The sequence below is a fragment of the Pongo pygmaeus genome, chromosome 16 (assembly GCF_028885625.2).
Source record: "Pongo pygmaeus isolate AG05252 chromosome 16, NHGRI_mPonPyg2-v2.0_pri, whole genome shotgun sequence".
NCBI classification, from domain to species: domain Eukaryota; kingdom Metazoa; phylum Chordata; class Mammalia; order Primates; family Hominidae; genus Pongo; species Pongo pygmaeus.
This window is the reverse complement of record NC_072389.2, coordinates 56770331-56786396: the sequence shown is the minus strand read 5'-3', so window position 1 is coordinate 56786396 and position 16066 is coordinate 56770331. Positions and strand designations below refer to the sequence as shown.

Here is a 16066-nt window from a genome sequence, read left to right as displayed (position 1 = left end):
TTTTTCTTAGGCTTAAGAGTATTTTAAATTTCTATCTGAACTTAAAATAAAGCCTTACTTACTAAAGAGCCTTTTCTACCCCACAAGACATACCTGATTAAATCTTTAGTTCAAGAATTGGTTTTCTCTGGTTTGCTTACTAGGAGATGTTTGCTGAAATTCTATTCATTTAGGTTCATAAAGTTTGTATTGGAACATTTAAAAAAATAATACTTGGTTATTTTGTAAAATTTGCAAGTAATTTAAAGTATCCTGTTTTCTTCAAAAAATGGAATGTATCTTTTCTTTTTTTGAGTTCTCGTACAGCATGGTGAATATAGTTAGTGATAGAATATTGTATATTTTAAAATTGCTAAGAGTAAATTTCAAGTCTTCTCACCATAAAAAACGTTAAGTATTTGAGGTGATGGATATGTTACCTAGCTTGATGTAATTATCATGTTATATTCGTGAATTATAACATCACTTCGTACTATGTAAATGTATACAATTATAAGTTGTCAATTTATAATTAAAAATGCAGCATTTTCTTTGAGAGAAGATTATGCCTTTGAGTGAAAAACTGGGTTTTGCAAGGGCTAGGATGAGAAGATTTCTTGAGGGGAAGGGTTGTGCCTTCTATGCTGATTTTGCTGGGGGTTTTAATTATAAAGGGATGCTGGATTTTGTCAAGTGCTTTTTCTGCATCTGTTGAGATGATCATGTGATTTTGTTTTTAATTCTGTTTATATGGTGTATCATATGTATTGACTTGCGAATGTTAAACCATCCCTGCAACCCTGGTATGAAACTTACTTGATCATGGTAGACAATCTTTTTGATATGCTGTTGGATTCGGTTAGCTAGTATTTTGTTACGGATTTTTGCATCTGTATTCATCAGGGATATTGGTCTGTGGTTTCCTTTTTTTGTCATGTCCTTTCCTGGAGTTTCTGCACAGTAAATGAAACAGCAGAGTAAACAGACAATCCACAGAGTGGGAGAAAATCTTCATGACCTATACATCTGACAAAGGACTAATATCCAGAATCTATAAGGGACTCAAACAAATTAGCAAGAAAAAACCAAACAATCCCATCGAAAAGTGGACTGAGGACATCAATAGACAATTCTCCAAGGAAGATATACCAATGGCTGACAAGCATATGAAAAAATGCTCAACATCACTAATGATCAGGGAAATGCAAACCAAAACCACAATATGATACCACCTTACTCCTGCAAGAATGGCCATAATCAAAAAACCGAAAAATAATAGATGTTGGTGGGGATGTGGTATAAAGGGAACACTTTTACACTGATGTTGGGAATGTAAACTAGTACAACCAGTATGGAAAACAGTGTGGAAATTCCTTAAAGAACAACAGAAGAACTACCATTTGATCCAGCTATCCACTCCTGGGTATCTATCCAGAGAAAAAGAAGTCATTATATGAAAAAGATACTTGCACATGCATGTTTATAGCAGCACAATTTGCAGCTGCAAAAATATAGAACCAGCCCAAATGCCCATCAGTCAATGAGTGGATAAAGAAATTTTGATATATATATATATATATATATATATATATATATATATATATACACCATGGAATGCTATTCAGCCATAAAAAGGAATGAAATGACATTCGCAGCAACCTGGATGGAATTGGAGACCATTATTTTAAGTGAAGTAACTCAGGAATGGAAAACCAAACATCGTATGTTCTCACTCATAAGTGGGAGCTAAGCTATGAGGATGCAGAGGCATAAGAATGATACAATGGACTTTGGGGACTAGGGAGGAAGGGTGGGAAGAGAGTGAGGGATAAAAGACTACAAATTGAGTACAATGTATACTGCCTGGGTGATGGGTGCACCAAAATCCCACAAATCACCACTGAAGAACTTATTCATGTAACCAAACACTACCTGTTCCCCCAAAACCTATGGAAATTAAATAAATAAATAACACAAAAACACTAAACAAAAGTGAACTAAAAAAAAAAAAAGCTAGAAATTTCCCTCATGCACTCAGGTAACTGCAACTCCCCCTTTTGATATGTTGTACTTTCATTTTCATTCATATTTTCAACATATTTTAAAATTTCCCCTGTAATTTAGAAGTTTTTAGTTTTCAAATATTTGGGAATTTTCTAGATAACTTTCTGTTATCAGTTACTTAATTTTGTTGTGGTTTTACAGTTTTAGACAATAACAGATGAAAGAGGGACTGCTTCATTTGAGGGGGAGATTGGTGGGAATGGGAGAAGGGCTAGAGTATCACCTGCTCATGGGGCTCTTTGTATTTCCATTGTGACTTTTGAGGGGCTCTCGGGTACCTGTAGAATTTCTTTGTTACGTAGTCCGAAACCACTGCATAGAATGTGCTGTAAATTTGATTATGTGAAAATGATGCTATGCTGAAGAAGATACTTGGAGGAAAGCAACTAGTACATTGTTAAGTGGCTGTCTAAGGGCAAGCACCTAAAAGATTTGCTGTATAATTAAAATATCCAAAAAAATGAGACATTAATGGAAATGTTTGTTTCATTATGCAGCATAAATTGAGAATGAGTACCAAGATGGAAAAAACAGAATTGTTTGTCTAGTCCAAATGAAAATATTTGGACCAATGCATACTTTTCAGGAATACATAATTTCAGAATTTCTCAGAGGTTATATTTTTGCATAAGTGATAACATTTATTATTTCCCTTTAATGCAGTTTTTATTATTGGTTATAAAGCACTATAAAAAATAGTTTCTGTTAAAATACAATTGTTTAGCCTTTAACTAAATTTTTAGAACTAAGTAAAATGATTAAGTCAGTGCCTATTGTTATACTTGTAAATATTTTAAGTGGGCATTGAGGTGGTTCCTGACAGCTACCTCCATGCATTCTTTATCATCACTTAGAGCAGGGATCGGAGAACTGTGGCCCAAGAGCTAAGAATGTTTTTTTACCTTTTTAAAGGGATATAAGAAAAAAAAGAAGAATCTGTGTCATAGACCTGTGTAGCCCACAAAGCCTAACTTATTTACCATCTGGCCCTTTGCAGAAAAATTTGCTGACTCTTGATTTAGAGCAAGAAACAGTTCATATTCATGAGGTGAAGGGTGAAGGGTTTCACTGTTATAGACCACTTCAAAAAGGAAAGGATAACAGTGACTGAAAAGATAGCATGGATCTTTCTAATTCTTTCTTAACTAACTTATTCAAGGGGCTAGCATCAGAATCTTTTCTCTGCACTGACCAATTTATATCTAAATGGGGGAATTTGGCATCAGTCTGCATTTGAAAAACAATATCACACAGAAAAGATTGATAATGAATAGACTGTTCATTTATTTTTCAAGAATAGTATTCTTTAATAAACGTAATTTTAAGATAAGTTTTGTATTATGTATAAGTCACATATTAGTTTTTAGATATAGCTTAATTTTTAAAACTTCTTCAAACCACTTACCTTTTCAATTGTGTATGTACAAATTAATTTTATATTGATCTATGTATTTTTCAGGATGATTGTCTTTTGAAAGTGTGGTATCCTATGACTGGTTGGAAGTCTTCAATTATACCTCAGGATCATCATGAAGTAAAAAGGAGACAGTCCTCTACTCAGTTTTCTTTTGTTTACTTGGCACACCCCCGAGCTGTGACAGGTTTTTCATGGCGCAAAACTAGCAAGTATATGCCCAGGTTAGATGAATGAATCATGCAGCTTTAGTTTGCATCCTTAAATGTTTATAAAAATAATGAAAATAAAGTCCTTTTATTTACATGGTGGCAATTAATAGCATAGGCTCTGGCATCAAACTGCCTGAAATCAAATCCTACTATTAGCTTCATGAATTTTTGACTAAATTTCTTAAGCTGTCTATGCCTCAGTTTTACTCTGTAGAATGAGGGTAGTAATAGTACCTACCTCAGAGAGTTACTGTGAAACTAAAATGTAGTTTGTGGGTGGGAAGTGCTTAGTACAGGCCTTTGCACATACTTTGTGTCCAGGCAATGAAATTGTTGGTAGTAGCTGTGGTACTAGCAGATCCTAGCAAGAAAATGTTTGCAAATAATAGGAAAGCACACAATGAAGGGAAATATATCAGTATTATGTCAATTATGTATATGGTGTTAAAGCATATAATGTACTCTGAAAAAAGTGGCCAGGTTGTTTTTTTTTTTTTTTAAATCTGAGAGCTGTCAACAGAAGCTTCTCAAAGGATTTTTTATTATACATTTTTTCCTCATCATTGTGGTACCTCTTAAAGGTATTTAGAAGATCAAATAAACTGCAAAACAGCCTATACAAATGATTCCTTTATTATATACAGGTCTAAGAAAACTGTTGGGCACTCAGAAGCTTGCTTAGAAATCTGGTTTGTTCTTGAGGGAGGGTTATTTTACCTACTAAATATATCTGAGGATTGTTTATGCCTGATAGGAAATATAGCACACATTGTAGAGATGCTCAGTAAATGATAACGTGGGAAATTTATATACTTTTTGAATCTAAATAAAAAGTCTATTCTGCTAGAGTCATCTGCATCTATTTGCAGAATACTTTTGACTTAGATTCTGTGTGATTTTTTTAAAGGGAGAATGAATTTTTTGTTCTTTGTAACAAACAGGTAAGTTACTTTAGCTGCTCCATGCCATGCCATTTTTGCTTATTTTAACTTAATGGAAATGGATTTATAGTTTGAAATTATATTCTCCTTACAGTTTTATGATGAAGATAATTATTTGTTTGTAACTGTTTGGGTTATAGGAAGGATGATGTAAAGTGGTGAAACTACTGCCATAAGCCAGATAAGTTTAATTACATTTAATGACCTTTTATTATGGTCATTCTGTAATTTGCAATGATTAGGTTTTCTTTTGCTGTTTAGTTTGTATGTTTTGTTTAGGAGATACTAATAATCCTCTAGAGCCTGAATGTATAATCTGGCAGTAATTTCTATTTTTTTTTTCAAAACAATTTCCCAGTTCTTATGATGTTCACAGTGATGCTATATATGATTTCAAGCTCTTTGATTGATTCCTTTTTTCCATAGTGTTTTGCACTAATGTTATCTTTATGCATGAAGAACCAAAATATTAATTAGTTGATGGGATTGATATTCACATTAACCTTTATTTATTTCTCTTTGTTGTTAGGGGTTCTGTCTGTAATGTGTTATTAACTTCATGTCATGATGGTGTGTGCCGGCTCTGGGCAGAAACTTTATTACCAGAAGACTGTCTTTTGGGTGAGCAGATTTGTGAGACTACCACTTCCAGCATTGCCAGCAACCTTTCTCATGCTGGAAGACACAAAGACAGAATACAGCATGCTCTTGAGGTATTATATTATTTAAAATGGTAAATGAATTTTGAAGATAATGTGAGCCTGGTGGAAATGCATAAACCAACATGCAGATGGCACACATAGTACATGTAATGAGTGAAATTAATAGCAATAAACTCTCATTTATGCTTGTAAGACTACTCATTTATTCCACTAAGAAGCCAAATGCAGAAATTAATGATCTCAGACATGTTGTATAGGTAAATATTATTAAAAGTTTTTTTAAAATTGATATTTTATGCTCAAGTTCTAGATAATATTATTTTAATTCTTTTGTTTTGCATGTCAGATGTGAAAATCTATGGGACTAAGTATTAGTAAAATATGTAAAGGTCCTTGAAATTAGTTGTAATTAAAAATATTTTGCTTTTGTTTCATAAAGATTAAAATTTTATTGTTCTAGTTAAAAATGACTATTTTATTCCTTAAGAATAAAGATGTTTATTAAGATATTAGACACAAATGAACTGCTTTGGAGTTCCATGATTGAATATTTTGAAAATGAAATAATTTTTATAATTTTTAAATACAGTATGAAATAAAAGTGCTTTATAAGAAATTACATTATAACACATAGCACAAATGATTGTGTCCCGTATGATTAGGTAATACAATGAGATATATGCATTATTTTAAATTGTCAGAAATTTATTATAGTAAACTTCGATTACTATTTTTCTTGTGGCTGTGTTTTATTATTCAAATAATATGTGCTTATTCTAGAATTGGATTAAGAAAAGGAGAAGAAATACGGAATTTATAATTCAACTATTCTAGTCATGTGAATATGTGTATTTTTCTTTATAAGATTGAGATCATATTATGCAGTAATACTTTATAAGTTTTTTATACTTAATTTGTTTACACTCTACATTATTGACTATACTTTTACATTATATATTTACATTGACAGTTTAAAGGTTGCATAGTCAAAGTGGCTTTGCCATTTTACCAAGCAGAAATATTATACAACTTTGACAAGTTAAGGATGTGGTGCTTAAAAGTTTTATGTGAAGTAGGCCTCCTCAGGTATTGTCTGTATTGGGCCATTCTTGCACTGCTACGAAGAAATGTCTGAAACTGGGTGATTTATAATGAAAAGAGGTTTAATTGGCTCATGGTTCTATAGGAAGCATGGCACCAGAATCTGGTTGGCTTCTAGGGAGGCCACAGGGAGCTTTTACCCATGGCAGAAGGTGAAGCAGGAGCCAGCACATCACATGGTGAAAGCAGGAGCAAGAGAGAGTTGCGGGGAGGTGCCACACACTTTTAAATGACCAAATCTTATAAGAACTCACTTGCTATTGCAAAGACAATACCAACACCAAGCCATGTGGGATCCGCCTCATGACCCAGACAGCTCCCACCAGGCTCTGCCTCCAACGTTGGGGATTACAATTCAACATGAGATTTAGGCAGGGTCAAATATCCAAACTATATCACTGTCTGTGATTGGGCGCTATTTTTACATTTTTTTCAATATTTAAAATGTAAGTGAAATTAAAAGCAGATGTCAAAACAGTTAAAGTTATCTTTTATTTTGATATTGATATTTAGTAGGACAAAGTACTTAATTTTTAACTAGATATTTGTGATCACTTATACTTATGTAACGTGTTTTATCTTCAAATTATATATGAGCCTTTGGAAACTAAGGGCTTTTAGACATCTTTGTATCCTCCATGGTACCTGATATATTGCTTTTCAAGTGTTTGTTAAATTGAATTATTGCCATGTAAAATAGAACAGAAATATAAGCAAATATGTAACCAGTGATTTGACAAGTTTTTACTGTCTTTAAGTAATATTATTAATTAATATGTTAAGATAGTTTTTAAAAGAAAAAGCATAATTGTCTGACTTACGAGCCACTTGGCTTTCTGATATCCTATCCTTTCCTATGGAACTCCTTACTGTTAGTTCTATATAATTGTATATATTCTTAAGTTATATTTTTTGTTTCTAGGAGAAAATAGCTAGTATTAGATCAGTCTTGTCAGTCTAATTTAAAATAATGGTTAATGTCGAAGATCCAGTGAAAATAATTTGATAGGCATTTTGGACCAGGGGATCTCTAATGTCAGTCTTAACCCTATTATCAAAGCAATGAGCAACTCTGTAGTGGGAGACCAGAGGTGGGGGACACACCATTGACCTGATACTATTTTCCGTATGCAAAATGAGAAGGGCTGTAGAAATTGAGAGGATGTACCAGTTATGTTACTTTAATGAAGAAAGAATTGATAACATTTTATACTTTATTTAATTGAATGTGGGGAACAAAGGAAAATAATAAAAAATTATTATGAAACATGGTCTTGGGAGTGGGTTAAGTTACAGAATAAGGAATTACTGTGAGGTGGGGCTGTGATATGGAGAAAAAAGATAATGCCAAGAATGACATGGCCCCATGTCTAAAATAGACCACATGATCATGCATGCTAATGAAGAATATTAATCATATAGATTTATCTCAATTTAAACAAATCCAAATTGCAAATTGTTTAAAACAATTTAAGCAAAGGTCAACATTTTAATGAGGTCTTTCCTTGTCTAATCCTATCTAAGTAGGTTCCCCTTGTTATTCTGTATTTTCATACCCTGTTTTGTTCTTTATAATAGATATCATGAATTTGATTGTTTAGCTGGCTGTTTAATTCTAAGTGAGAGGGCAGTATTGGGGAGGCAATATTCTTCCTGGTAGGAAGACTCAGGAATTTTTTTTTTTACTCTTATGACTAGAAAATTCTGTCTCAGTACTAGGATATCCTGAAAAAAAAATCTTTGGACCTCCTAATATTAACGGGAATCTTTATTCATGTTTTGTAGATACCATGAATAAGTATTTTTGCACACTACTTTTTGCCTTGAACTAAAAGTTTACAAGAACTGTAGAGAATACATCCAAAATAGTTCTACTGTAATTTAAAAAATTTCCTTTAAAATGATCAGGTTTTTATGGAGAAAAAAATCTTAAACCTCTTAATAATTAAGAGTACTTTGGTTGGCATTTATTAGACCTTCCAGAGTTGGACTCAGCAACTATTTTTCTATTTTAGACAATACACCATTTGAAAAATTTAAGGAAAGGACAGAGGAGGTCATCTGTTCTTGTAACTCATGCTGAATTAATGCCCGACCAGACAGCAATGCATGAAGTTCAAAGACACATTTCCCACCATGCAAATGCACTCTGTCATTTTCATATTGCAGCAAGCATCAACCCTGCCACAGGTAAAAGGATAAAGTTTTGTTTCCCATAAATATGTTGAAGTCAGGTAAATAAATAAAAAAGTGGAACTACTTTCATAACCTGTTTTTTATTTTATTATTTCATGTTGCCTTTAAAATACTTAATTGGAATAGAGATATAAAGTACCATTTTTTGAATTGGGCCTATGTGACTGGGACTATGTGATTCTCAGGGTATTAACTTTAGTAACTATTTCTGAGCATCTTTGTCTAGACTATAACAAGCATTCCTAGTAAATTAGAGCTGTGATTGAACCTGGTATCACAAGTGGTGGCAGCCTGGTAAATTAGTGTAATTTCTCTCACTTCACAGTTTAAATCTTCCCAAAACTTTTTACAAAGTTTTCTTTATATCTCAGCATATCTTGTTTTCTACCCTTGTAGACTTTCTTGTCCTATACTAAGGAAAACACTTTTCCTTCTAACTTGAATATTTTCTTTTCCCTTTTTCCCCTATGTGACTGAGAAGTATTTTGAGTCAGGTTCTGTGCTGGCAAATGCATATTTGAGAGCTTCTATTTAAAGGCAATATGTTTTCCTTCTACATGGAAATGTAGGAGAAAGGCTATAAATTTTATATTACATTGCTCATAGAACTATATAAAGTTTTATATAAAGTTATAGTTGCATGTTATTAAACTGGAGGTCTGTTGCTTCAGAGTGAAGGGGCTTTTATTTTTAAATGTTTCTGTATGTAAATACAATATTTAGTAAATAGAATTCTAAAAGGGTGATCTGCAGTGGTAACTCTAGATATGTGCTGTTTTATAGAGTAGCCACTAGCCCCGTATTAGCTATTTGAGCACTTGAAATGTGGCTGGTCCAAATTGAGATATGCTGTAAAATACACACTGAATTTCTAAGACTTAGTATAAAAAATAATGAAAAATATTTCATTAATAATGTTATTTCATATTGATTACTTGTTGAAATACTATTTTGTATATGTTGAGTCAAATAAAGTATATTATTAAAATTATTATTACCTGTTTCATTTTACCTTTTGTAACGTGGCTATTGAAATATCTAAAATTACTTAACATGTCTTGCATTTTTGATCTGCATTGTATTTCTGTTGGGCAGTGCTTTGCCATCTGATTAAATGTTGTTTTGCTTATATTATCCTTTCTGATCTAATATCTTAATTGTATTCTAAGAATGTCTTTATAATTTAACTTGTTTTCAAAATATGGTTTTAGATTTTTATGAATTTTTAACCTTTAAAAGAACCGTTTCTTGAATTACTGTGATTAAAATTTAACTTCAAAACAAAATGCAATTCGTGATAGTCTGCACTAAATTCAATACATATTAGAAACCTTGGCTTTTTAACTGTGTACCCTATCCTAATTAGATGGAATAGGATCACAGAGGATGAGCATTCTGTCACATCATTTGAGCCTAAGGACTGGATATATTCTTGTAGCCGTTGGGCCTTGGTCTTCCCCAGCTTCTTTACTAACCTTCACTAATTTTATTCATGCTCATCCTAACTTACCTACATAATATTTTAAAAACAATTTTGTTAAAAATGTTTAACATCATGCATTTTTAGTTACTGCATGTAAATATAACATTTAGGTTGACCAAATAGATTACTAAATGCAAATAATTTTATATTGTTAGGACTTGTCCTCTTCACCTTTTTTTCAAAAAATTTTTTGAAACTACAAGAAAGTTGAAAGAATAGTACAGCAAATATCCATATACCACTTACCCAGATTTACCACATATTAACATCTTGTCATTTATTCTTTTGTTCTCCTTCTCTGCCTGTATAGATATGTCTTTGCTGCCTCTTCCCTTATTTTTGACGGAACCATTTGAAAGTAAAGTTGTTGATTACGATACCCTAAATATACCCTAATTATCCTAAATATTTTCTATTACCTAAATATTTAAGAATGTGTCTTTTAGTAAAAAGGGAATTTGCCTCCATAACTGTAATACTGTTATTGCATGTGAGGAACATGGATAAAATAATATCATGTAATATACCATTCATACGCAAATATAGATTCCTTTCTTAAATGCAGATTATTTTCTTTAAATTCCTCCAGTCTAGAACAGTCCCTCTCTCAATTGTAAAAAAAAAAATCTGTTAGTCTCAAAAAGTTGTCTCTCAGTTTTCTTTCAAAATGTCTTGCAGTCTGAATATTTGTTCGTGAGATTTAGGTTTAACATTTTGAACAAGACTGCTACATAGGCACATAGGTGATGTAGTGTTTTATAGGATTGCTAATTCACAAATCCTATTTTATATGATTTATTTCATTTTTATCACAAAACCAGAATAGTTATCCAGGAACTGGAAAGAAAGAACAAATTAGAGCATTTAACATTCATATTTATTGTAATAGAACATTACCAGAATGTCCATGCATTTTATCTTTAGATTTTCACTTCTTTTTGCAAAGGACAATTTTTCCTTCTGTTGAATGAATTATTTATAATATGGATTGAAATTAAGGAGATTAAGTTTTTGATTTATACTATTTTTTGGGTAGAGGAGGACAGGGTCTTGCTCTGTCACCCAGGCTAGAGTGCAGCCTTCACCTCTCGGGCTCAGGCAATCCTACCACCTCAGCCTCCTGAGTAGCTGGGACCACAGGTGTGTGCCACTACGCCTGGCTAATTTTTGTATTTTTTGTAGAGAGAGTGTCTCGCTATGTTTCCCAGGCTGGTCCCAAACTCCTAAGTTCAAACGATCCTCCTGCCTTGGCCTCCAAAAATGCTAGGATTACAGACATGAGCCACCACACCTGGCCAATTATACTATCTTACATGAACTCATCAATTTCATAAATTTCAGTTACCTCAAATGGAAAAATTATCTTATACTTAGAATTTTAACTGCCTTCTTGTGTTTTTTCTTGATGTTATTTCCCGACAACTATTTAGTAAAGTTTCAAACACTGAGAAAAGTTGGAAGAATAGTACAGTCAATACTTTTATATTCTTCACTTTGATTCAACAGTTGTTAACATTTTGCCACAGTTGCTTTATATGTGGCAAATGTCTCTGTATGTGTATGAGATGTTTTCTTTTCTCTTTCTTTCTTTCTTCCTTTTTTTTTTTTTTTTTGGAAACGGAGTCTTGCTCTGTCACACAGGCTGGAGTGCAGTGGAGTGATCTCAGCTCATTGCAACCTCTGCCTCCCCGGTTCAAGCAGTTCTCCTGCTTAAGCCTCCCAAGTAGCTGGGACTACAGGCACACCCCTCCACGCTGGGCTAATTTTTTGTATTTCAGTAGAGATGGGGCTTCACTGTGTTGCCCAGGCTGGTCTCGAACTCCTGAGCTCAGGCAATCCACCCGCCTCTCCCTCCCAAAGTGCTAGGATTACAGGCATGAGTCACCGCACATGGTCGAAATGTTTTCTTAAGTCTTTTCAAAGTAAGTTACACCTATCATGGTGTATCACCCTTACATTAGCAAGTATCTTCTAAAATTCTCTCCCATAATCATAATATCATCATACCTAAGAAAATGATAAGTAATTCCATAATATCTAATATCCAGTTCATATTTAAACTTCTCTAGTTATCTCTTTTATAGCTGCTTTTCTGCTTTAATTTTTCATCCCCTGTCCCCAGACTAGAATTCACTGAAGGTTGATGCATTTGTGTATTTTGTTTTTACGTTAATAGTTTAATTTCATATGTCTATCATTAATTCTTAAGATTTACATTTACCATTAAATTCAGTTAAAGTTTTTACAAATGCTGCTAAAATTATGTTGACTTGTTTAGCACCTTTTCTTTGTATAGATTAGTCATTGTAAGCACTTGTCATGTTTTTAAAGAAATAAAAAAAGTATATTGAAATCTCTTTTATTTCCACAGATATTCCAAATGTCTTGGTTGGCACTGCATTTAATGTTGATGATGGAAATGGGGGCTTTGTCGTTCATTGGTTAAACAACAAGGAATTTCATTTTACATCATCTACAGAAATATTTATGCATCAATTACGAAAACTTTCTGATAAGCAGGTAGATCATGAAAATGATGATGCAGATAGAGAAGACGAGGAACATTCACAGGAGGATAGAGAACGGGGTTTACATATGAAATTAGACCATGGTTAGTATCCTGTGTTCAGATTTTTCTTACTCCAAAGTTAACAACTTTCTGTGGTACCACTTTTAGTTTTGAATTCTTCCTTCCCGCTCTTCCTCCTTTTTACTTTTCTATTTGTTACACAAGTATTTACTGACCATCTGCTTTGGATCAGGTACTCTGCCAGGTCCTGCAAACATCATCTAACTCTATATGTTCTTTGGAAGCCATATCCTTTTCTGGGGAACAGGTTTTGCTAATGGTAGTAATAATGATAGGGTGAATGAAGTTTTAATTTATCTAAAAGTAGTAACTGTAGTAACTTTCAATTCAGACAAAAGTTTCCTTTGTTTTTTTTTCTGACTGTAAATTGGAAAAGAGATTTAGTTTTTAAAGATAGTATGCTATTTATTTATAGTCTAGTATGTAAATGAATTATTTAATGCATGTATTGATAAATATATTTTCTGGTTCAGATTTATCCCTGGATAGAGAATCTGAGGCAGGTACAGGATCATCAGAACATGAAGATGGAGAAAGAGAAGGAAGTCCTAGAACTTATTCACGACTCAGTGTACCAATGCCACTGCCTACGGTTCTGCTTGATCGGAAGATTGAAACGCTGCTAACTGAATGGAATAAGAATCCTGATATGCTTTTTACAATACACCCTGTAGATGGTACCTTTCTAGTGTGGCATGTAAAGTATTTGGATGAATATAATCCTGGAATATTTAGACAAGTTCAGGTATATTTTATTGATGAAATAGTTATTACATTTCCTAAAATAGTAAAAAGAAATAAATGCTTTGTAGAGTTAGCATGTTTGTAGAATTACTGAAAATTTTGGTTTTGATAAGCATCTGAGTAAAGAATACTTCTTTCTTTCAGAAGGGATCAGTGACCATAAGCATAGCAAACTTGATTAGTTAGAAGATAATGAATTTGGCCTTGAAATGCAGTACTGAATATTTAAATATATGTGTTGATTTTTGGGGGAATTAATAATATTTTGAATAAGATTAAGAAACTACCCTGAAAATGTGAATCAGGATGAGCTCCTCCTTGTGGCCAATTTGATGAGCTAAACGAAGCTGCCTTTGTCATCTCTCTCAACTTTATTGCTATTTAGATCTCTGGCTGTGGTCATTTTGTTGTACAAGCAAAGCACTTGAACCTTTTTTCTTCAGCCTTCTCTTAGGCCATGAATAGAGATATTATATTACCTAAATAGAACAAAGGGATTGGACCATAAAGAGGTTGAAAATGACATTTTTTGATAAGAAGCTGAGATTTGGTATTTTGAGAATAGAAGTCTTTTTTTTGAGAGGAGGTAAACTATTTGCACTGAATCATATAATTATGTTTTTCAGGTTTCTTTTTCTTCTCGGATTCCTGTTGCATTTCCCTCTGGTGATGCAAGCTCTCTTAGTAAAAATATCATGATGTATGCCTGTATAAATGTAACAAAAGATTCTCACCACACGCTGTTACACCAGGAGGGGATGTCTGTAGGCAGTCCTCACAGATCACAGCCACACTCTAGATCCCACAGTACACATATGAACATCTTAGCTCCCACAGTAATGATGATCTCTAAACACATAGATGGTTCTTTAAATCAGTGGGCAGTCACTTTTGCTGATAAGTCTGCCTTTACCACTGTTCTAACCGTATCTCACAAATTTAGATATTGCGGTCATCGATTTCACCTCAATGACCTGGCATGTCATTCAGTTTTACCACTGTTATTGACATCCTCTCATCATAATGCTCTATTGACTCCTGAATCAGATTGTCAGTGGGACTCAGACAATAAATTAACTAGATTAATGGACCCTGTAAAACATATAAAAGTTTCCTCGAAACAACCTCTTAGAAATGCAGCAACTCGTACATTTCATGACCCAAATGCAATCTACAGTGAACTTATTCTGTGGCGTGTAGACCCAATAGGACCTTTGTCATACACTGGAGGAGTATCAGAATTGGCTCGAATTAACTCTTTACATACCTCAGCGTTCTCTAATGTGGCTTGGCTTCCAACTCTCATTCCCAGTTACTGTCTAGGTAAGTGTTCATTGTAATTGTGAAATTAACAAAAGCTTTTAAACTATTATTTGTTATATACAAAATGGCTTATATTTGTTGTCATTAAGATGATTTTTAATAAGTATTCAGTTTTCATTATTAAGATGATTTTTAATAAATATTCAGAATACAGGCATGAGACTGATTTTTAGAACTTCTAGAAGTTTTTAACCTTTTCTCTTATAATCCATTTTTTAATTAAATTTTTTGTTAATAATTTTGTATCTACTTATTGTGCCTGTTTAATTATGATTCTAGACCATGGTTAAGCCTAAAAAAAATGTGAATACTTGTTTCTTATCCTTTAGCCAGTAAGAAAAATACACTACATGTTTAGAACCCAGAGGCCTTGTTTTCCTTTCTCAGGCACATATTGCAATTCTGCAAGTGCTTGCTTTGTTGCTTCTGATGGCAAAAATCTGAGACTCTATCAGGCTGTAGTGGATGCAAGGAAATTATTGGATGAATTGTCAGACCCAGAATCTTCAGTAAGTATTTAATAATCTTTATTAATTTATCTAAGGTGATAATTCTCTTTTGACTTTGTCTAGGACCTGTATTTATTTGTTGCTGTTTAGGGAGTAAGCATATGTTCTGGGCTGCACATGACATATATATGACACATTTATTTATTCCTAAGTTGTGTTCCAAGGTATATGAATGAAAATTTTAGTGTACATACCACACATTAATACATTTTACATAAAAAGAAATAAAAAGGATTTTTTTCTAAAATATTATTTGTTTGTAACATATTTTACTCTCTAGCTTGGTTCTGTTAATCTTACTTTGCTCAAAAGAAGTTTTAAGGCATCTTTACGAAGCTATATGTTTAGGTTGGAAAATTGGAACTTTTTCAAGCTTGATTCACCATTTTAAAAAATTCTCTGAATTAATTTTTGTATAAGGTGTAAGGAAGGGATCCAGTTTCAGCTTTCTACATATGGCTAGCCAGTTTTCTCAGCACCATTTATTAAATAGGGAATCCTTTCCCCATTGCTTGTTTTTCTCAGGTTTGTCAAAGATCAGATAGTTGTAGATATGCGGCGTTATTTCTGAGGGCTCTGTTCTGTTCCATTGATCTATATCTCTGTTTTGGTACCAGTACCATGCTGTTTTGGTTACTGTAGCCTTGTAGTATAGTTTGAAGTCAGGTAGCGTGATGCTTCCAGCTTTGTTCTTTTGGCTTAGGATTGACTTGGCAATGCGGGCTCTTTTTTGGTTCCATATGAACTTTAAAGTAGTTTTTTCCAATTCTGTGAAGAAAGTCATTGGTAGCTTGATGGGGATGGCATAGAATCTATAAATTACCTTGGGCAGTATGGCCATTTTCATG

General features: G+C 33.1%; 1 protein-coding gene across 6 annotated transcripts in view; it reads left to right on the top strand.

Annotated features, from left to right (window-relative positions):
• Positions 1-16066, top strand: part of DMXL2 (Dmx like 2) — a 175591-nt gene that overhangs the window by 69048 nt on the left and 90477 nt on the right. For all 6 annotated transcript variants that reach the window (XM_054451712.2, XM_054451710.2, XM_054451711.2 and 3 more), the window contains exons 7-13: positions 3503-3681; positions 5140-5323; positions 8389-8563; positions 12424-12663; positions 13116-13387; positions 14013-14709; positions 15097-15218. In XM_054451712.2, coding sequence (XP_054307687.1) covers positions 3503-3681; positions 5140-5323; positions 8389-8563; positions 12424-12663; positions 13116-13387; positions 14013-14709; positions 15097-15218 — 1869 coding nt within the window. The remainder of the gene's footprint in view (positions 1-3502; positions 3682-5139; positions 5324-8388; positions 8564-12423; positions 12664-13115; positions 13388-14012; positions 14710-15096; positions 15219-16066) is intronic.